We start from the raw sequence: 22,900 nt of genomic DNA, 5'->3' as shown, positions 1-22,900 counted from the left end.
CTTAGGACGATGGCAGGGTCATGTGATCAGTTTGTGTGACCTCTGACAAGCAAAGTCATTGGGGAAGCCAGATTCACTTAACAACCGTGTAACAATGGAAGTGATTCACTTAACAACCATGTTATTAACTTAAAAATGGCAGTGATTCACTTAACAACTGTGTTATTAATGTAACAATGGCAGTGATTCACTTAACAACTGTGTTGTTAACTTAACAATGGCAGTGATTCACTTAACAACTGTGTTGTTAACTTAACAATGGCAGTGATTCACTTAACAACTGTTATTAACGTAACAATGGCAGTGATTCGCTTAACCACTGTTGTTAACAATGGCAGTGATTCACTTAACTGTTATTAACATAATGGCAGTGATTCACTTAACAACCATGTTAATGTAACAGTCACAGTGATTCACTTAACAACTGTGTTATTAACTTAAGCATCACAATGATTCACTTAACAACTGTGGCAAGAAAGGTCGTAAAATGGGGCAAAACTCACTTAACAGCTGTTTCACTTAACAACAGAAGTTTTGGGCTCAATTGTGGTCATAAGTTGATGACCATCTGTACTTGCCAACAGCCTTTTTTGTATTAGTCTGTGGTTATGGATGAAGAGCACTTTGCATTGAAAGAATTCAAAAATCCTGGTCCCCAGATGCCTCTTCTGATGCAATTATTAACTTTTGCTCATGAGAAACTCAGCAGGCAACGTTAACGCCAACCCCAAAACGAGAGCAAGAATAAGCTTCTGCACAGGGGCCACAAAAGATGCAAATAGAAATCCAAGGTTTGCTTTCTGTTGCGAGGATATCTCCTACGCAGTTTTAATAAAACCCTGCAGATGCAGACAGGTGTGGTGACATGTAGGCAAAGGGTTAGGTAGGGGCTGTTTTGCCTGAGGCCTGAATGTCTCTCTAGGATAGGGGTGTCAAACTTAATTTCATTAAGGGGCGCATTAGGGCTGTGGTGACCTCAGGGGGCTGGGTGGGAGTGGCTGACTGGGTGGGTGTGGTTGATTGGGTGGGCGTGGCCAGCTTGATGCCACTCCCCAAACTGCTGGCATGTTTCCTCTTTGCATTGGGTAGACCGGGTCAAAATCACGCTGGCCCAATGTTTCCTCTTTGCATTGGGTAAACTGGGCTGATGCGACGAGAGTCATCCCCTTACATTTTCCAGGATGGCCCCACGTGCCAGATCCAACCACATCGTGGGCCAGATGTGGCCTACAGGTCCTGTGTTTGACACCCCTGCTCTAGAATATAGTTTGAGGGCAGCCATTAATGATCATGGCTGGGTGCGTTGGTCACTAGTGGTCCAGTGGTCCTAATGCAGTGAGTCATATATACAAGTATCTATGTAACACAGGCATTGGTGCAAGGAAAAACCAGGCTGTGCCAATAGTTAATCTATACAACAAAAAATTAGTTACCACCCTTTTGTGGCACTTGAAAAAATGTCTAATCATTTTCCGATAGAGGTGGGTACTGTTACCCAGAAACAGGGGGGAAAGTTGCCTGTTCTTTCTCATCTGTCCTTTTTTATTAATTCATAGTGGCCTAGTAAGCATAAATACATTGAGAGCAATATCCACGGAGGATGATGTATGACTGAAAATGGAGAGAGGGAGAAGGAGAGGAGAGTGTGTGTATTGTTCAAGTCTGCATTTACGTCATCCCTTGGCATACCTTTGTATGGCCTTTCTGCAATAATAATCTTAGGGCTATCAATGTGATCCCTGGACCTATACAGGAGGTCCTTGACTTATGACCATTCATTTAGTGACTGTTCAAATTTTCAGTGGCAGTAAAAACAAAAATCCCAATTGTGATCATAAGTCAAGGACTGCCTGTACAGTATTCTTCAATCAGTCCCTTCTTTTATTTGAGAATCCACAATAATATTGTCATTACTATTTATTTTCCAAGGGCAATTTCAAGGGAAAATTTACTTCGTGGTTTCCCTATTTTTGCAATCTTCCTTAACGTAAAACATTTGCATAAGCCTCAGGCACTTTACCTGTTGGGGCTGCTGGATAATACAGGCATGGCACGATTAACTTTTTCTTCCTGATTCCCAATGTTCTTCCTCTAGGCCAACACTTTATGTAGGGAAATACTCTACCGGCTTATACGCTTCGCCATCAATGGTACATGAAGGAGTGGCTATTATGGTAAGTGTGCAGGGCTGATGTAACCCACAGATTAGATCTCCTGCTTCTTTGTCTGTTCCACCACAGTTTGTATGTACACCCAGTATATTTAATGCATTCTTTTTATTTCCCTTTATTTGGTTTAATTAAAGAAAAAATACTTGGATTTCTTAAGCCCAATGTAAGCTTGCTCATATTTTGGACTCCATGTTTAAGAATCTTTGCCAGTATGACTGATAGCAGTGGCTTGTGTGAATTACAATCCCACATTTCTGAAAAGCATAAGCTGCCTATCCCCAAATTGAGTAACAAAAAAGGGGGAATCTATGTGAATTCCACAGAGCTGTGCATAAGTGTGAAATGTTTAAATCCATGGAAGAATTTAGTTTGTTTTATGTTCTATTCCTGTACCTAAAGATTTCACGTTTTTGTCGTCGTTCCTTTCTCTTTCTCTAGCCCCGGGGAAGTCCCATTCCACTGATAGAAGGCCCTAAAATACAAGGAGTCACTATCGAAGAATGTGTGATCACCCCAAGTACTGATCTAAGGTTCCAGCCTGAATTTAAATCAAAGAAAGGACTCCATTATCTGAGGAACCACTGGCTTTTAATAGGTAACTGAAAAGTTTTTTCTACATTATACTGCCCTCTGGTGAACAAAATGGAAAATTAAAATAAGTATTACCGTGGATTCTTGAAACATACTGTCCAAGTAAATCCAACTGCGTTTCCATTTCCTTTTTGATGGATTTTTAATAAACAAGAGATGGAAAAATAATAAAATTATATTTTCTATGAATATACTAACCATAATGCACAAAATAGCAGTTTCATAGAAGCCATTCAATTTCTACCATATTATAATTGGTTTAATTTAAAGTTTTTTTAAAAAAAGTTCTCTGTCTTTTGCAAAATATATATCAGGAAGGGGAACTTGGAAGGGAAAAAGTCATTTTAAGTATAATAAGATTATTATGAAGCACAAAAGCATGCTCCAGAGTTACATCTGAGGTCTTGACTTGTTGAGTTCATTTGCTATCGGTAAGTTGAAAGCCAGAACGTTCGCTTTAATGAACTAGCAATGTGATTCGTTTCCGATTCTGGGTATTAATGTAAAAGGATAGAATATGCAACTATTCCACAGAGGTGGAATTCAAAACCGGTTGCAGGAATTGGGTTTGTTTAGTTTAGTGAAAAGAAGAACTAGGGGAGACATGATATCAGTGTTCCAATATCTCAGGGGCTGCTACAAAGAAGAGGGAGTCAAACTATTCCCCAAAGTACCCGAAGGCAGGACAAGAAGCAATGGGTAGAAACTAATCAAGAAGAGAAGCAACTTAGAACTAAGGAGAAATTGCTTGACAGAACAATAAACCAGTGAAAACAGCTTGCCTTCAGAAATTGTGGGTGCTCCAACACTGGAGGTTTTTAAGAAGAGACTGGACAACCATTTCTCTAAAATGGTATAGGGTTTCCTTTCTGAGCAGGGGCTTGGAATAGAAGACCTCCAAGGTCCCTTCCAACTCTGTTATTCTGTTATGTTTCCTCTTTTAAGTGAGGTTGGATAAACTCTCAGATTAGTGAAAAGAACTTTTGCCTCTGAATATTTGCGGAACTACAACTCCAGGCATTCTCAGCCAGCCTAGCCAATGAGGAGTAGTTCTGGGGCAGGGATGACAACTAACATCTGGAGCCGTATAGATTCCAGTCTAAGAAGGCAACCTGCTATGGGTGACTGCTACTATGATAGCTGAGTGGCACCTCAGACACAACCAGCCTTGGGAACCAATAACAGGGAAGGACAGTTATTGGCTTCCTGTCTTGTTTGCAATATTCCAAGAAATTCAGGGGTGGGTTGCTGCTAGCATTACTGCCGGTTTGGTGCGCATTTTTTTTTGCGTGCGTGCGCATTTGCACCTAAAAACGTCTGCACATGCACACAGTGTTAGAAAAGGAAAAAAGTTACATTTTTGCAATGAAGATTGTTCTGCGCATGTGCAGAAGTGAAAATCAAGATGGCGCCGACGACGATAGAACCGATTTGGGGGCGTGGCAGGCCGAGTTACTACCTACTCAGCCGAACTGGTCTGAACCAGTGGGAACTCACCTCTGAAGAAATTGGAAATTGGAAATTGAATTCTGGGTTAAATTAACCTTTGATCATCTAACTGGGACTGTTCCTTGTTTTCTTGTATTCTTGATCATGCTGCCATATTTTCGAGCTATTTAAATGAAAGTATACTGTATGAAACTGTTTCGTGGACATTTTTTTCCCCTTTGGGAGTAACAGAAACCATGTTCCTATTTGAAGGGCATCATGAGACCCCATTATCAGCCTCCACCAGGATCCTGGAGAAATTTCCAAGCAACCTGCCGAAACGTCAGGAAAATGTGATCCCAGCAGATTCAGACAAAAAAGTTTTTGAAGAGGTTTGTTTGTTTGTTTTTAAAAACCCAGTTAACAAATTTACTAGAAAATATTCCACTTGCATAAAATAAATGTACATAAATGGAAGTCAGTATAATAAAGATCTTAGATGCAATTTCTCGCAGATCAAAGGATGAGCTTCCTTAACAGTCTTTCTTAAATAGATTCAATCATCAAATATTGTCAGTACATTTCCCCAAGCAAATATATTATTCATGGGTTTTTTTTCAGGAGCTATGTCATTCTTAAAGGCTAAACAGCCTTTTCAAATTGGCTTACTTGCAAAATAAAAATAAACACAAATACCAAATGAATATTAATATCTCCAAAATGCCACAAAACAATCTAAAATCAGTAATAAAGAACTAGAATTAAAAATCCTACTTAGAGATCAGTTAGAAACCCTAACCATTCAAATTAACCTGCTTAAAAGCAGATGTGAACAGAAGGGGTTTTTTTGACACACATTTTAGTATGCCATGTGTAATGTAACAATCGATTCCAGCATGATGCATTCCCCATTTAAGAGTGTGTTAATAGACTATGTTGATGACCTTAAGACTAACATCATTCCTCAGATTACCTCAAATGCTTTTGCCCTTACCTTGCCACTAAGGAGCTAATTCCCAATTACCATATTTTTCAGACTATAAGATGCACCAAAGTATAAGACGCACCAAGATTTCGAAGAGAAAACAAGAAAAAAAATAGTTTTTGGCCTCCACACATCCTGTTTTTGCTCTCTTCAGCCCCCAGGAGCACTTTGCAGGCCTGCCAAGCCTTCTGAGCGCCCTGTTGTTTGCAAAAAAAAATGGGGCCATTTTTGGCCTCCCAAAACCCTTCAGGAGTGCTATTTTCGCTCTCTCCAGTCCCCAGGAGTACTCTGGAGGCCTCCCAAATCCTCTGGGAGCCCCGTTTTTGCTGAAAACGGATGTGCGGGGCAGGGTTTCAGGAGGCCAAAACTGGCCGTATTCGGTGTATAAGATACACCAACATTTCTACCACTTGGGGGGGGGGGGGCGTTGTCTTATACTCCAAAAAGTACGGTATATCTTCTTCTACACAATACCATCACGTTCAAAATGGAATCATTGCATTTCATTTGTTAGGACATGCACAGGAAGAGTTTGCAGCTCTCTTGGCTGGAATCAGTGATTTTATAGGTCTTGCAGAGGAACAGAAGACCAAGGGTGTGGGTGGGTGGGCTTCCTGTGTAACCTGGTAAGGACCCTCAGATATATATTCAAAGGTTAAGAGCCCTGCAGAAGATAAATTAAGCATGCCTGATCACTTGATGAGAGTTCACTGAGGATCCTCTATGCAGGAGTTCAATATTGATTAATAAATATTAGTAGCTTACCTTTGAATGTAGGACATAAGAAACAGATCACCTAGGAGGAGCTGCCTACTTTCTACATTGAATTTAGAATTTAAATCCCCCACCCCCACCCTAAATCTGAAATGTGAAACTGTCAACTGATCTTTGAAAACATGGTATATTTTTGATGGGGCCAGTTTTCATTCCCTCTTAGGAAGGCTGAAAATTGTATCTCTGCAGTATTTTCTCTAATTGTTTAAGAAACAAACCTGTCATAGCAGAGAAGGGATCATTCAAATTGATGCTGTTCTTGCTTCTCAGGCAATTAATATGGCTGGCAGTCCTGAGGAGAATTTGCCACGCCCTGTTCCAGAGAACGCTGCCGAGACAAACAGCCAAACTACAACCCGACAAGAGGCTCCGGTTGATTCCATCTTGAAGAATTTTGCCACCGTTCTCTTGAGCACTTTCCTGCTTGTTGGCTGGGTAGCCTTTGTTATCACCTATCCCATGGTATGTGTGTATCCACCGTTTTAAAGCAATATTCACGCTCAAATTATATTCTATGAACTCTTGAGCCAGGGATGTCTTAATAATATAACAATAGTGAATGGTTGGGCATGGATAAGGGGGTATAGACATGCTTAGGTTTTTTTTTGACAAGGAACCTTTTAGGCATCCCAGGTCACTCAATTTCTGCTTTCTATGTGAAAAGTAAAATAAATAATCTTGTAAAAATAATAAACTCTTATTTTTTATTTTTCTACATCAGTAAAAACATATGAAATCAACCTTCTGCGCAGTTGGGCACTGTGGTGTGAAAATTAAATCTAACAATGATATAGTTAACCCTTACATCAGGGATGTCAAAATGGGTTTCATTGAGGGTGGCATCAAGGTTGTGTTTAATCTCGAGGGGGGTGGGGTCGTGGCCAGCTCAATATCACTCATGTCAGGGGCGCCTGTGGTTGCCTGAGCACTCTACCAGCAAAAATGGGCTCCCTCCCGAGCTTAGTTTTCAGCTGCAATGGCCTCCTGCCAGTAAAAAACGGAGCTTGGGAGGGGTGCCTGCAGCCCTCGCGAGCTCCATTTTCACTGGCAGAGGCACCATAGGCCGGTCCTTCTCTGTTTCCAGGGTAGCCCCCAGGGGCCAGAACTAAGCACCCCGTGGGCCGGATCCGGCCCCCTGGGCCTTGAGTTTGACACCCCTGCCTTATATAGTATACCCTCCCCTCTCAATGAATGTGATATTTTTAAGTCTTTTCAGAAGCTTTCCTCAACCAATACCTCTTGGTATTCCGGTTCCCAGAATTAACTACGTAGGAAATTGAAAGCATAATTGAAAGGGTTTAAGGAAAGAGTGGGCTTTATGGGATCATTCCAACTCATTCCTGTTGCTTAAGATGACTATTATTTATTTTTTATTCTTGTAAGAGCATGCACCATCAGCAGCAGCGCCAGCACCAGCAATTCCAGAAACAGATCGAAGAGAAGCTGCAGTTGTTGAAGCAGCAGCCTTTCAGACCCCCCATAGACCTTCCTCCTGAGGCAGAAACTCTGGAGGGTCCTTGTGCCAGGCAAGATGGCTCAGCCACCAGCTCACCAAATATGTCGCCAAAGACGTCAAACCACTCTGCCTACTCCAACCTCTCTGCCTCTGACGTTGGAAGCTGCCTTTCCACCGAACCTGAAGGAGGTGCTAAAACCTGACTAAGTATATATATTTCTCCCCCCTCCCCCCAGTGGGGTTAGGATTAATGATATTTCCCATCAGGTCAGATTTGTGGGCTTTGGCCACCGTATCTGTGATATTTTTTTAAAATTCAGGTTTGTATAAATGTGATCTAATCCAATGTTTAAGCACTAATGAAAACCTCATACAATTGCCCACTGAACCAGTGTGTGTAAAGAGTTTTCTGTAGCACAGATCCTCTGTCGTTCAATGTTTCTCATCCTTATAGGAACATTTCAGGATCTGCTATCTTCAGGTGAAGGGTTGGAAAAGTGATTCATCAGCAACCTTTTTTATCTGGATCCTTTCTGGATTGAATTTCAGTCCCAATAATTGTTAGCAACATGCCTAAAAGCCATGCGGATTAGGCATCACGGGAACTGAAATCCAACACCTCTAGACTAAATCAGGGTTCAGGAAGTTACATTGCAACATGGCAAGTTAACAAAATCTTAGGTCCATGAGCTGCCCTTATACCTTGTTGATACCACTTTAGTGTTTGCTTGTTTTAGTATATTTGAACTGCCATTGTCATCTTTGAAGTATTGAACTTCTTAATTCCTTTTAAAACCTTTATCTTGACTTTTGCAATTGATACTTTAAACAGCTACTGAAAAAATGTAAACGTGTGGTTCTTTTTCTTCCTGTTTCTTTCGTGGCTTCCCAGATGGAAACTCAGGCACCATTGTGGTTGGAAAGATTTCATTCCATCCGAAGGACGTCCTTGGGCATGGAGCCGAGGGCACCATTGTTTATAGGTAAAGCAAAAGACATATTTTCAGGATATATTTCATAATCTAGCATTTCATTGATCCATTTGTAACAAATTAATGTAACCAGACAGATGTCTCTGCAGTTCTGTACAGGTAGTCCTGAACTTATGACCGGTCATTTAATGACTGTTTTGAAGTTATGACAGATTTTAAGAGAATTTACTTATGACCCACCCTCAAAGTTACAACGGCCCTGTCCTGTAGTCATGTGATTGCGTTTTGCGTCAATTTCCCAATTAAGATCAATCGTAGCCTTCCGCAGTCATGTGATCACAATTTGCTATGGTTTTTTGCCATTTTCCAGCAATGCCAATACGCTGGATTTACTTAACCATCACATTATTCACTTAAGAACCGCATATTTCACTTAACAACCATGGTGATTCGCTTAGAACCATTGTAAAAATAGTAGTAAAATCAAGTCTGCTCATATGGTACCTCGACTTACAACTCCAATGACTTGTAACAAAATTCCAGGCTCCACTGTCATAAGTCAAGGACTACCTGTATATTGTTGAGAGATACCAGCCTTTCTTAAGTGGCCCTTCATACTATAAAATCCATGTTGATCTTTTTTACTAATTGTAAGAACAAAATCCTTTAGGCCAGCACCCTTCCCCACCCCAACCTTTGGGCACCAGGGACCAGTTATGTGAAGGACTGTTTTCCCACGGTCTGGGGAGAGGGCTCGGTTTCACATGTTACCTGGATCTTGTGCGTGTGCAGATGGGGCTTCGCTTGCTTGTGTGGCCTGGTTCTTAGAGGGCTGCGGACCAGTGGGGGGGGGCAGCCTAAGGGTTAGGTACCCCTGCTTTAGGCCATCAACTATGGCTCAGTTTAAAAACTTAAAGCATGGCTAAGTAGCTTCCACCTGAAGAGACCCTGTCAAGCATCACTTTTCTGGGTTACTGATCCCACGGCTACTTTTCCTAATGTTCAGTCAGAATCTGCCTCTATTGTTCTATTTTGTATATTCTGGAATGAATGATGGTACATGGGTCCTGATCTTTTTTCATAATGCCCCTTCAGATACTTGAAAAGTGTTGCTTAAATGCACACAGTTGCTCTGATCTTCTGTGCCTTTTAGGGATGCAGTGAAATTATATGTGGATGATGTAATCTGCCTTTTCTGTTTATTCAATCTTATGAGGGACTCAGGTGGCATCACTGCCAGTTTATTGTAGCCCTGAGAGTTGTTGCGTTGCCTTTCCCATCATGCTTCCTTAGCAGAAAGGTTCTTCCAGAGACCAAGGAAAAGTTTTACGTTGTGACTTTATACTAGGAACTTTGCACAGTGCAACTCTCATGTGCTACCCATGTCACTTTTTATTTTCCAGTTAGAAAAATAAAGTACTCTCTGATAGAGTCCTCCTTGCAATACTATAAAGACCCCACCCCTGCAATAAATGTATCCCCAGCCTAGAGTATTCTTTCTAAACCAGATTAAAAATCTCTTGAAATACTGTTGTAAGCTTTTTAATGCCGCATTAGAGGTGAAATCCCAGCCAACTGTATGGATAAATGCTAAGTCATTGCCCCCTTGTACGTTGGGATTTTTCTAGGGGCACCTTTGACAACAGAGATGTCGCTGTGAAGAGAATTCTCCCTGAATGTTTCAGCTTTGCTGATCGGGAGGTCCAGCTTCTGCGTGAATCTGATGAACACCCGAATGTAATCCGCTACTTCTGCACAGAGAGGGACCGTCAGTTCCAGTACATTGCTCTGGAACTCTGTGCTGCCACCTTACAGGAGGTAAACCTAAATTATATATCATTATTACCCTTTCCCCCCCCCAAAATAAGACCTCCCTGAATAATAAGCCCAATCAGGCTTTTGAGCGCATGTGCTAAAATAAGCCCGCCCTACGAAAATAAGCCCTCCCTGAAAAAATTTCAACACAGCAGCAGCCATGAGGTGATCCCGCTCGCCGCCTCCTGCGCCTCAAAACTAATAAGTCCTCCCTGAAAATAAGGCCAAGTGCTTATTTCAGGAGTCAAAAGAAAATAAGACCCTGTCATTTTCAGGGAAACATGGTATGAACAAATTTTTATGGCTGACCAACTCACACACAGGCAATTTATGACATTAAAATTCACCGCATAAAAACATTTTGATCCTCCCCTTTGCTTTCGGGTTCAAACCCAGTCTGCTGGTGACACTCATCAGCTTCTTCTCCCCATTGGCTGAATGTCTGTGGAGACTCTCAGTCATCCATGATCATGGTTGTCCCAAAAGTGCCTTCTCGAGAGGCAACTGGACTTTCTTTTTCCTTGAAGACGTTTTGTTTCTTATCCAAGAAACTCCAGAACTGAAGAAGCTTCTTGGATGAGAAGTGAAACATCTTCAAGGGAAAAACAAAGGAAGTTCAGCTGCCTTTTGAAAAAAGCACCTTTGGGACATTGACTGAGTGTGCCAACCAAAACAAATCCCATTGCACCCCCAAGCTCTCTCTTCCTCCGGTATCTATAGGTAGCAGATACAGTTCTGGGCTTTTCCCCCCCTTTGCATTTCATTCACCAGGAATCTTTCTGGCTCTCCTTTAATTTGAAGGCTTTGCCTCTTATCTCTCTTGCTCTCAAGTAAACTTTGTATCTCTCTTCCTTTAAAGTCTTCCCTTAAAAATTCCCAGCTGCCTTGTTTCCTTAGGCTACCTCTTCTTCCCTTTGCCCAGTGCCTCCAGGCTGATCTACTCCTGCTTTTCCTCTCCTGTCTCCCTTTGGGCATCTCTCTATGACCAAGCTGCCGTTATCTGGTGGGATCCCTGAATTTCCAGCTCCACAAAAGGATCTTGCTTATTCTGTTCTTGCCTCCTTCCAATTACAAGGCTCTGTACCTTGATTTTTCATACCCAAATGTTTCAAAGCAAGGCCCAACTGGTTTACACCATTCATTTCCCAATTTGACTGCTACTTTCTGGGTTACACCCAGAAAGAGCCGGTGCAGTGGTTAGAGTGCAGTACTGCAGGCTTCTTCTGCTGCCTTCCGGCTGCCTGCAATTTGACAATTGGAATCTCACCAGGCTCAAGGTTGACTCAGCCTTCCATCCTTCCGAGGTGGGTAAAATGGTGACCCAGATTGTTGGGGGCAATTGCTGACTCTGTAAACCGCTTAGAGAGGGCTGTAAAAGCACTGTGAAGCGGTATATAAGTCTAAGTGCTATTGCTATTTCTACACACTTCATGGGAATTGTAGTCCCAAACACCAGATGGTCATTTGGTTACCTCTCCTACAGAAGTCTATGAAGATTCTCAACCATCCAGGTCATAGTTGCCCCGAAGGTGCTTTTCCAAAAGGCAATTGAATTTTCTTTGTTTTTTTTCCTTGAAAAGAACCTTCTCATCCTCTTCCTTTTCATCTGAGAAGCTTTTTTAGTTCTGACCGAATGGTTCAGTTCTTGGATGAGAAGTGAAATGTTTTCAAGGGAAAAAAACAACAAGAAAGTCCAGTTGCCTTTTGGAAAAGCACCTTGGCGGCTCTCCTGCACATGCATGTTTATCTAGAAACAAATTGCTGCTTGGTCTGCTTTCTAGGGAGACTACAGAGCATGGCAACATTAATCTTGTTCTGATTTTGTGTATGTGTGATTTTAGTATGTGGAACAGAAGGACTTTGGTCACCATGGCTTGCAGCCAATCACTCTCTTACAGCAGACCATGTCTGGCATGGCTTATCTTCACTCTCTCAATATAGGTAAGAAGCCCTTTTATTTTAATGGGCAGCTCTCCCGCTGTATTTTTTGAGGGAAGAATTAGAGACTTTGTTTGGGGTGGCAGGATAGTATTTTCCGGAAAACTGAGGGAGCGTCTGGATTATGAGATGGAAAACAAACAAATTAAGGCCAGAATTACTGTTTTATATAATGGCAATATTCTAAATCTGGCTGAAAGTTGATGAGAGGTCAGCATAACAAAGGTGGGATAAAAAAATCTAAGGAATTATAACTAACATAAATAACATAGCATAAATAATGAGGAGAAATTAAAGAGCTGAACATCTCTTTTGGTGAGCTGTGTACCCCATAAAGTATGGGGTTGACTTTCTTCTCTAAGAGGACTATGGGAAAGATGAATGTTATTAAAAGAAGATCATTTCTGCATTAGTGACTTTATATCGTTACAACAATGGCTTGTTGTAACCAGCCATCATCATAAGAATATAAAACCTATACTTGGGACCAGTGGTGAAATTCAATTTTTTTTTACTACCAGTTCTGTGGATGTGGCTTGGGGGCGGGGTCTGTGACTGAGTGGGTGTGGCCAACTTGATGTCACTCATGGTCACGGCCACTCAGTCACATACACCCACCACCAAGCCACACCCACAGAATCCGGTAGGAAAAAATGTGTGTATGAGTCGGTGGTGGGTTCTGGATCCCGTTGCAACCGGTACAGTGCAAGGGGGCCCCGGCATCCACCACATGAACATGTGCAGCACGCGCATACATCCTTACCTCCTGCGATGCTTCACGATGCCTCCGTGATGCTCCAGCTGCTCGGCGGAGCGTTGCGTAAGCGGCGTACGCTACATGCATGGAAGCGCCAAAGAGCTCAAATACAGGTAAGGAGGGTGGGTGGGGCCCTCCAGAGTGCCGTACTGGAACAGTACCCGGTGCTCCCGGCAGGCACCAGTAGGCCTGTACCGGGACGTACCGCCTGCAACCCACCACTGGTTCATTCACAGCAGAGCTGCTGCTCACTTTATGGTTCCCTGCTGACCCCCTCCCTCCCAGGGACTATCTTAAAGGGACAGGCTGCAGCAGCTTTGCTGTGAACAGAGAGAGAGATGTTTGGATTGTCTTTGCTGCATTTAATGTTGAATTCTGTGGCAGAGACAATTTGAACGTTTCTCCCTCTGTTCACAGCAGAGCTGCCCCCCCTCCGGCCCCCTCCTTCCCTGGGTCTATCTTAAAGGAACAGGCTGCTGTGAACAGAGCAAGAAACATTCGGATTGAGTGGGCGGGTCGAGTGGCCAGAAGAGATGAGCGGCAACAGGGCAAATAGGTGGGCGTGGGTGTGGGTGTGGGCGTGGCCACCAGGGATTTTTGCCACACAGTTTGGAGAACTGATGCCAATCATCCCTGCCGGTTCGACCGAACCGGATGGATTTCACTCCTGCTTGGATCTCTTATGGTGATACCACAGTAGTACGATGATAACAGATGATGCTATAAATCACTAATATGGGAGTAACTCAAGTCTATAATCAGACTGGTTTTTGAGATAAGTCACATTCTGAAGCAGTAAGTTGGCTCTTTTCTCATTCGGGGTCTTCCTTATGCCTTCCTTTCAGTCCACAGAGACCTGAAACCCCACAACATCCTCATCTCTATGCCGAACGCCCATGGCAAGGTGAAAGCCATGATCTCCGACTTTGGCCTCTGCAAGAAGCTTGCTGTCGGCAGGCACAGTTTTAGCCGCCGGTCTGGAGTCCCAGGCACCGAAGGTTGGATTGCTCCAGAGATTCTGAGCGAGGACTGCAAAGAGAATCCGGTAAGTCAGAAGCATTTTGCTTCGTTTGCTTTGAATCTTTTTTTTTTCCTGGGGTTTCCTTGAATGGTGATTTGAAATAAGGCACATATTTATGTGATGGCCTCTTTTTCCTTTCTCTCACATGAAGAAGGTGAGAAGCAGGGTAGGGTCTCCTGCAGAAGTTTGAAAGTATTTAAGCTCTGGGACACAGTTTTCCTTCCTAACAAGAAAGAAAGATCTGATCCCTCTTTAGGATAAAGTCAGTCTGTAATAAGGTCCTAGACTAGATTAGCTCTCCTTAGATAAGTGTGGATTTTGCAGTTCAGTCAGAAATTCCTTTTGGAGTGAAGAACACAGAAAAGGGGCAAGAAGGAATGTTTCCAATTGCTTCTCGGTCAATTGGGAGGGTCAAGTCATCAGCACTCTGATCTTGTTTTGGGTTTCAGCAAAATGCTATAAACAGTGGAGAAGAACAGTGTTTGTAATTGCTAGATTTTTTAAATAGTATTTTACAGTTCCAGCTTCTTCTCATGCCTTTTTCAAAGTTCAAACTCTTTCAAAATCCACTTGGGCTCTATAGATTTCAATTTTAGAGTAATTAATACATTGAAATCAAAGGCAATTGTTCTCATCCCTAATACAGCATTCAAGGATGAACTGTTAACATTATTAGATAAATCTTTCAATTTAAGAGAGCATCATACTATGATTTGATTTGATTTAAACTAAATCTATTTATTTCCTTTGTGTAGAGTTGTATCATATCTAGAGCTGCATGATGAAAAATAATGTATGTTTTAATGCTGAGGAAGGAGAATGTTTCAGATGTGTTTTGAACAAAAAATAAGGGCGCACACTTAGAAAAGGAATTTAGGAAAAAAGAATAAAAACTAAAGCGTCCGAGAAAGCCCCCTTGTGTCAAACAACATGTACTGCCAACGCAAGAATATCATATATTATTTTGAAATTAGTGTACATTTAATTTTTTATTATTTATTACGTATTCAGCTAAATGCAAGATTTGCCTTGTGCAATACAACTTCTGTATTCACAAATTCTGTAAATTATATTTAACCCTACTAGCTTTAGAATTTTAGTAAGGCACGATAAACAATCCTGTTGAAATTCTCATATTTTTTATACCTTAGAAATTTATCTTTCTTTAATATGGCCAACATTCATTCATTCATTCATTCATTCACTGGATTTTTAAGGCTGTCCAACTCCCCAAAACTCCTCAGTGGCTTGTAATCTTGTTAAAGATGCTGTATGGTAATATTTTTTTGAAAATGGTTCTCTTGCAGACCCACACAGTGGATATTTTTTCTGCTGGTTGTGTTTTCTACTACGTGATATCAGAAGGAAACCATCCATTTGGCAAATCCCTGCAGCGGCAAGCCAACATTTTACTGGGCGCATACAGTCTGGATTTCCTAAATCCAGAGATCCATGGTAAGCAGGCTAGGATTCAGCTGTTGGTGATGATGATGTTTGTGGCATGCATACCTCCATATGTCCAGCCCAGGTGTTTAGGCTACATGTGAAAACTGATGGTTGTGTTGCGGTGACCTTTGCCTCCCCCCAGGTTCCCGTGGCTTGGCACCTTCGGGATACTGCTAGGTTGGTGAGCAGTGCTCTGCCTGGCTGGAGGTGGGGGGGTTGTCCAGGGGGCTTATATGCGGGGGGGCTTATATTTTTGCCTACCAGAAAAATGTGGCATGGCTGTATTATGAGGATATGTCATATTTTCAGGAAAACATGGTAATAAATATAGTAGCATTCTGGACCAAACAACTCTCACAGTGCCATCAACGTCTCTTGCAGGAACAGTTAACAAAACATAGGCAATGCCATTAGGATCTATCCATATGTTATCCAGATCAGCCATGGAAGGAACCTATTGTTTTTGTGTTGTCTTGTTTTTTTTCTTTCTTTCTTTCTTTCTTTCTTTCTTTCTTTCTTTCTTTCTTTCTTTCTTTCTTTCTTTCTTCCTTCCTTTCTTTCTTCTTTCTTTCTTTCTTTCTCTCTCTCTCTCTCTCCCTCTCTCTCTCTCCCTCTCTCTCCCTCCCTCCCTCCCTCTGTCTCTCTGTCTCTGTCTCTCTCTCTCTCTCTGTCTCTCTCTCTCTCTCTCTTTCTGGCACTGGGATTATAAATTTTGGCTTCCTGTCTCCTAAGGGAGAAAAATACTAGCTCTATAAAAAGGCTCTGAACGTTCAGTTCCAATTTGTTTTCGATTTTTTCCCCACAGAGGACATTGTTGCACGTGACTTGATAGAGCAAATGATAAATATGGATCCTCAGAAACGACCTTCGGCTAATTGTGTCCTGAAGCACCCTTTTTTCTGGAGCTTAGAGAAGCAGCTTCAATTTTTCCAGGTTGATCATGATTTTTTTCTGTGAACTATTCAACTCTGCATGTTATAAATATGAACTACGTTATACTCAGAAATACAGAGATTTTAATAGAAATTGGGACCGGGGATCACCATGGCTAAGTGATGTGGTCATAAAACTGGATGTCATGTGAACACATTGCTTAGCAATGACAATCCCGACAGTCCCACTTGACTCAAGTTGCATGGGTCATTAAGCAGGAAATAGTGGGAGTCCCAGGTAAATAGTGGAAGCAAGCACAGGATCTTCTTCTTCTGCCCATTGGGGAAGCTTTTGAGGTGGGAGCTCATGTAAGCTGGAGCCAAACTTGATGGGCTCTAAATGTCTGATATATTAATTGCAGGATGTGAGTGACCGGATAGAAAAAGAATCTCTAGATGGTCCAATAGTGAAGGAACTGGAGAGAGCAGGAAGAGCTGTGGTGAAGATGGACTGGAGAGAGCACATAACCGTCCCGCTTCAGACAGGTTCAACTTTATTTTCCTTACTTTCAGAGAGAACCACTGTATATTGTTTTACTCATCTCGAAAGCAAGAATCTAGTTAGTTCTAAAGCCTTGATGTGAATGTTTCTTTGCAGACCTTCGGAAATTCCGCTCCTATAAAGGGGGCTCAGTAAGAGATCTCTTGCGGGCAATGAGGAACAAGGTATGTGTGTTTTGGGATTGCTAATTGCTTCTCAGATGCGCCTCTGGCTTGGGGGTGGGTTGCTGCCGGCATTACTGCTGGGTTGGCGCATGTGGATTTGCATCTAAAATTGTCTGTGCATGCGCAAAACGTTAAAAAAAGGGGGGAAATACATTTCTGCAGTGACATTTGTTCTGCGCATGCGCAGAACCAAAAATCAAGATGGCACCGCCGTAGGAAAACCGGTTCGGGGTGTGGCAGGCCTAGGTCGCTACCAGTTCCAACAACCCAGGCCACCGAGTTACTACCTATTCGGCTGAACTGGGCCAAACTGGTAGGAACCCACCTCCGCTCTGGCTTCTAAATATGGGGAGTCATGCTGAGATGCTGATTCATTGTCACAGCTTCCCTCTCACATTCACTTCAATTGCAATTTTGCAGTTCTATGCAGTTAAATTCAGGAACAATTCTGATCATGGATTTCTAGAATTTGAGTTTGAATAGAGCGGAGCTAAATAAAGAAGATTGATTAATTAAAACCAAGGTCCTCAACCTCCAGGCTTCAGCCCAGTCCTGGGCCATGTCCAGTTGGGAACCAGACTGTGGAATCAGCAGGCGAGTGCCCACACAAAGCTCCATTTGTGTGAGTGGTGCGTGCCCTTTATTTTGCAAATGGAGCTGCACACCCGCCTCTTCCATGGTCTGGTTCCCAACAGGCCGTAGCCCAAGACTGAGCTGCAGGCTGGGGGTTGGGGACCCCGGTTTTAATCAATCTTCTGCAGCTTATTTATTTAGCTCCGCTCTATTGAAATACAAATTGTTCCTGGATTCTTTCCCCCTACTGGTCCTCATAGCCAGAAAGGAGGGGGAGCGCTGGATTAAAAGACCTTCCAACATTGAATGTCAGTATAAAAGGCAATTCCCTGAAGTGACCGTGAGCAGCAGCTCTAGGGGGAGAGGATGAAGTACAAGTAGTGCTCGCTTAATGACTGGTCACTTAGTAACCATTCCAAGTTACAACAGACCTCTCCAGAGCTACTTTCAACCTGATTTTGAAGTTCCAACAGCTGCAGACACACAAACACTTTTATTTAATTTTTGCACTTGGGAACCAGCTTACTTTTGCATTCATTTGCAGCATCCTGCAGTCGCCTGACCATGATTTTTGGCAAGTTTGAGCAGTTTCCGTCCCTGACTTCCAGTTTTCAGCAAAAAACACCCATGAGGGAAAACACACATGCTTAATTGACCGCCGCATTGCTTCATAACATTTGCTTAGCAAACACTGCAAGAAAGATCATAGAATTGGCCATGGTCACATGGTGATCCACCTAATGACCGCCATGACTTAGGACCATAATCCCAAGTTCAATTAGGGTCGTAAATCAAGGACTACCTGTATTGTTTCCTGACCAGTTTTTTCTCCCATGCTGTTGTTTGTGACAATGGAGAAAACATTGGTCTTTTTCTTAGGAGGGTAAATAGAAGCTGCAAACATCTAATTTAGACCATAAAAATGACAGTGGACAAAAAAGGCTTGTTTTTCCAATAAAAGATCAAGCAGAGCTGAGTTTCTTTATATATATATATGGAAAGTCAAAGGTTTCTCTTATCTTGGACACCCTGATCTGATGAAAATGCTTGATATAATAGTGCAGGCAGACTAATGACAACAATTTTAAAATATGGATTTCTTATCAACCTAAGTGAGCCCATGCCTACCCTTGCCCCTTTCTTCCTCTGCTTACAGAAACATCACTATCGAGAACTGCCGCCGGAGGTCCAGGAGACCCTGGGATCTGTCCCAGATGATTTTGTGGCCTACTTTACGTCACGTTTTCCTCATCTCCTGCTGCACACTTACAACGCGATGCGCATCTGCTGCCTGGAAAGACTCTTCCAGCCTTATTACATGCAGAACTCGGCCAGGAAGATGTCTCTGGGAGATGCTGTTTGACAGTTGGAGTTGTCTTGCACATTACAGGGCCGAGGCATTCGGCCTGCCTTAGCAGGGTGACTTGACAGAACTGCAAAAGGGTGAACCAAAACCAAAGCAAACTCTTTTGAGACCCAGACGTCTCAAACGTGCCTTGTACTCTGCCTGCTGTGACTCAGGAAGAAAATTCCAGGTTGAATTCGAATGGAAGGGAGATGGGACAGTACCAGGACTCAGGTTTCTAAAGCAGGAACAATCCAGAGGAGTTCCCAATTGGGAAGAAAAATGAGGCGGGGTATTTTCCCCATCTCACTTGTGGTTTCAAAGAGAACCCTGTCCTGTAGGGTCTTCTAATACTGGCATTCAGGCCTTTCTACTGCACAGAATGGTGTTTTTTTTTAAGGGTTAAAACGATAACATTGCCAAGCACCTTTTGGATCTCAGGAAGAGAATCCTCTTAACTGTAGCATGCTGTCTCTGTACCACTGCCAGCTTATGTACTTGAAGCAGATAGGAAATAATTTGGAAAGGGCAGGGGGGTGGGGTAGATCAAACATGCATGATGCAATACAGACATGTGCCCCCTCCCTCGCCACTGTCCCTGTCTCTGTCTCCAAATACATTTGCGCAGATCTCAGCTTGTCCTTAAAATCACAATCGTGTGCAACTTCTGTGCAGCGCTACCAGCTTGCAGATATGGAATCATAGCGTTAAACTCTACATACCTGGAGAAAATTATTATTCCAATGCTATTTCAGGTTTCTTTTCAAGAATGTGAGTAGTTAGCTGTGTAATTGAAATGTAAGAATTGACAAAAGTGCTTTATTTTGTTTGTCAGATTAAGACGGTAACTCAGTACTCTTTCTGGGAGTGCTCCTGAATTCAGTGGGGCTTGTTTCCGAATAGTCAAGTATAAGATTGCACTGTAAGATGTTCACCCAAATGAACAGTTAGTAGGGAGAAAAAAGATTTGGGTATAAATTACCCTTTAAGAAGTATCGGGAAACCAGGCAAATAGTTACTGGGGAACCTGTTAGTTCATTCAAACCAGTTTTCTTTATGCACAGACTCTTGTGGGAAGCTCAATGGATGGATCTGCTTCCCATGCTGAAGGACGCCGTTTTCCTTTCCAGTATCTTTAAAACTAGGGTGTGTAGTTTTTATACATGCAGAACAAATAAGAATCCCCAACAGCATGCTCCAAAGTTGACCTATTTGTAATGCTCTTTTACAAAATATTTATTTTGTGTATTTATATTTATTTAATTTTTATCACAAGTTAGTACCGCAATGAAAATGGTACAGGTGAAACATGCCAAATTGCTCTTTTTCTAATAAAAGCAAAGCCCTCTTCAGGGTACTAATTGATTAAAAAAATAAACATGAAGAAGGAAAATCATAGAAAGCATCTTTTCCATTGGCTTGTTCATTTTCGTTCAATCTGGATAAAAATGTTTTTTTAAGATGAGGAGGTTTTTAATCTACATTCCTGTATTTGTTGTGAGTCATAAATTATTAATGGCTAATGGTGTGATAGGGCATTAATATGGGGACTTGGTTTCTGCTTTGTCTTTTTGTCCTGTTTATTTAGGGCTTTATATTACAGGGATCCCCCCCCCCCACTAGTTTTAGGATACACAGTGAATATTAAGGTAAGATATCCAAAGAGAAACATTACAGGATTTCAAAGTTTGAAAATAATGATAATCTTTACCTAACTTAATTGAAATCATATTTTTGTAGTTCTATTTGTACAGGACTTTTATATTTCTTCTGAATAAGAGCTTCACACAAATCAAGAATAAAAGTAGATTTTTGAAACAGTTGTATATTCTCCATTATTTCAAGTTTCTGTGCACAACTTCCTTTTCATCTGAATGGAAGCTTTGAAGCCTTTTTCCCCCCTACACTGTTATAGTACCTCCATATTACTAAAAATGGAAAACATTCTTATCTACGTAGCCTTTGCAAACAAAAGACCTGACCAGAATTAGTCATAGGTTCAAGATTGAAACAAATGGTAGGAGGATAACCCAATAATTATGTTGTTTTTCTCTGTCTGTGTATACTACTGGGCCGTGGCCTATTTGAAATCAGGCTCTGTGAGGGGGCTCTCTTCTCTTGCACGTAAGTGGAGTTATGCACCTGCATGCCAGCCTGCCACTTATGCGGCCCAATTCCCCTCTCCCCTGTCCAGCCGAGCCACCAAACTGCCTGTTCCCAGTGCTCCAAAGACGGAGACATGAGAGCAGAGGCTGAGTGGGACAAGCGCACCATGCTCAGCTTTGCTGACTCACCAAGGCTGCCTGCGCGGGTCACCTGATCCACTTTTGAAGCATCAAGCAGCTTCGTTGCGTCTAAAGCGCAAGACCGCACCTCCAAACACTTCACTTCTTCACACCAGAACCTTCTGCAAGTGAACAAAAGAATTTGGAGGAGATCTTGCACTCCTTTGCAAAAGTTTTTGGCACGGAGAAGCTTGAAGGAGTGTGAAACTCAGCCCCCAAGCTTTTTTCTTGTGTGAGTGGAGCAGAGGTGGGTTTCAGAAGGTCCGGTCCTGTACACGTGCGCCAGATCCAGAAATCCAGCGTGCATTTGCGTACCGGGTGCTCCGGAGGCCCCATACCAGAACACTCCCTCCCCTGGCCTGCCCCCTCCCGCTCGCTACCCCCACTTGCCCACTCACTGCTCGATCGCACCGCTCACCCACTTCCTTTGCTGGAGTGGAGGATTTGGCGTTTGGGAGAAGGCCATGTGGCACACACTTCCTTCTCTTTATCAGCCACCTGATTTCCAATGAGGGGGGAGAAATTCATGCGTTAGAGAGGGAGGAAAAACACATGGATTTCTCTCCCCCCCCCATTGGAAACCAGATGGCTGTCAAAGAGAAGGGTGTGTGTGCTGCATGGGCTTCTTCCAACAGCCGAAGAAGGAATAGGAGGAGAGGATTCGGATGTTGGGAGAAGCCCATGCAACACACACTCCCTTCTCTTTGACAGCTGTCTAAGTTTCCAATGGTAGGGGGAGAAATGCATGCATTAGGGAGGAAAAACGCATGGATTTCTTCCCTTCCTCCCATTGGAAACCAGGCAGCTGTCAAAGAGAAGGGAGCATGCGCTGCAAAGGCTTCTTCCAACAGCTGAAGAAGGAACGGGGGGGGGGGGGGGATTTGGCTGTTGGGAGAAGACCATGTGGTGAGTGGGAGAGGTCCATGTGGTAGGAGTAAAGTTCAAGACCTTTGCCCTCTCCCACGAGGTCCTTGCAATATTCCCCCCTGCCCCCCTCCCACTTTCACTAGGTTCAAAAAAATGTACTATCGGTTCTGTGGGTGTGGCGTGACTTGGTGGGTGTTGCAGGGGAAGGATACTGCAAAATCCCCACTCCAGAGCATGCAATTTGGCAGTTCAAATCTCACTAGGCTCAAGGTTGACTCAGCCTTCCATCCTTCCGAGGTGGGTAAAATGACCCAGATTGTTGGGGGCAAAATGCTGACTCTGTAAACCACTTAGAGAGGGCTGTAAGGCACTGTGAAGCGGTATATAAGTCTAAGTGCTACTGCTATCGCTATAACAAGCCAGACATTCCTAGGAGTTAGATGGGCCTGTGCACTTTCTTATTAACACTTTGGTTTGGCACATGAACGAACACACCCTGACCCACCCATTGGACTTCCAACTGAACTGATAAAATTAAATATAGTCTTCAAGTTAAAAACATCCAGTGACCATTCAAAGTTACAATGATACCGAAAAAAGTGATTTATGACTGTTTTTCCCACATTGCACTAACCTGGTCATGTGACCAAACTTGGATGCTTGGCAACTGGCTTAAATTTATGAAGGTTGCAGCTTCCTGGGGTCATGTGATCACATTTTGCGACCTTCTGACAAGCAAAATCAATGGGAAACCAGATTTACTTAACCACCATGTTACAAACTGAACTGCAGTGATTCACTTAACAACTGTAGCAAGGAAGGTTGTAACATGGGGCAAAACTCAACAACCTTGCTTAGCAACGGAAATTTTTGGCACAATTTTAAGTCGTGGACTACCTGTGACTGCCACACAACTTT

At 42.7% G+C, this 22,900-nt stretch overlaps 1 protein-coding gene across 1 annotated transcript in view; it reads left to right on the top strand.

The window, feature by feature from the left end:
* Positions 1–20,648, top strand: part of ERN1 (endoplasmic reticulum to nucleus signaling 1) — an 85,901-nt gene extending 65,253 nt beyond the window's left edge. Inside the window, exons 9-22 of the mRNA XM_032209999.1 lie at positions 2,096–2,174; positions 2,610–2,766; positions 4,464–4,582; positions 6,220–6,411; positions 7,333–7,594; positions 8,298–8,388; positions 9,966–10,155; positions 11,994–12,093; positions 13,693–13,892; positions 15,176–15,323; positions 16,120–16,247; positions 16,609–16,732; positions 16,845–16,912; positions 18,642–20,648. Of these exons, the coding sequence (XP_032065890.1) occupies positions 2,096–2,174; positions 2,610–2,766; positions 4,464–4,582; positions 6,220–6,411; positions 7,333–7,594; positions 8,298–8,388; positions 9,966–10,155; positions 11,994–12,093; positions 13,693–13,892; positions 15,176–15,323; positions 16,120–16,247; positions 16,609–16,732; positions 16,845–16,912; positions 18,642–18,848 (2,065 nt within the window). The 3' untranslated portion in view covers positions 18,849–20,648. The remainder of the gene's footprint in view (positions 1–2,095; positions 2,175–2,609; positions 2,767–4,463; positions 4,583–6,219; positions 6,412–7,332; positions 7,595–8,297; positions 8,389–9,965; positions 10,156–11,993; positions 12,094–13,692; positions 13,893–15,175; positions 15,324–16,119; positions 16,248–16,608; positions 16,733–16,844; positions 16,913–18,641) is intronic.
* Positions 20,649–22,900: the final 2,252 nt, after the last annotated feature.

Source organism: Thamnophis elegans, chromosome 2 (genome assembly GCF_009769535.1).
Source record: "Thamnophis elegans isolate rThaEle1 chromosome 2, rThaEle1.pri, whole genome shotgun sequence".
Lineage (NCBI taxonomy): Eukaryota > Metazoa > Chordata > Lepidosauria > Squamata > Colubridae > Thamnophis > Thamnophis elegans.
Note: the sequence above shows the minus strand (reverse complement) of the source record. Positions and strands in the feature narration are given on the sequence as shown.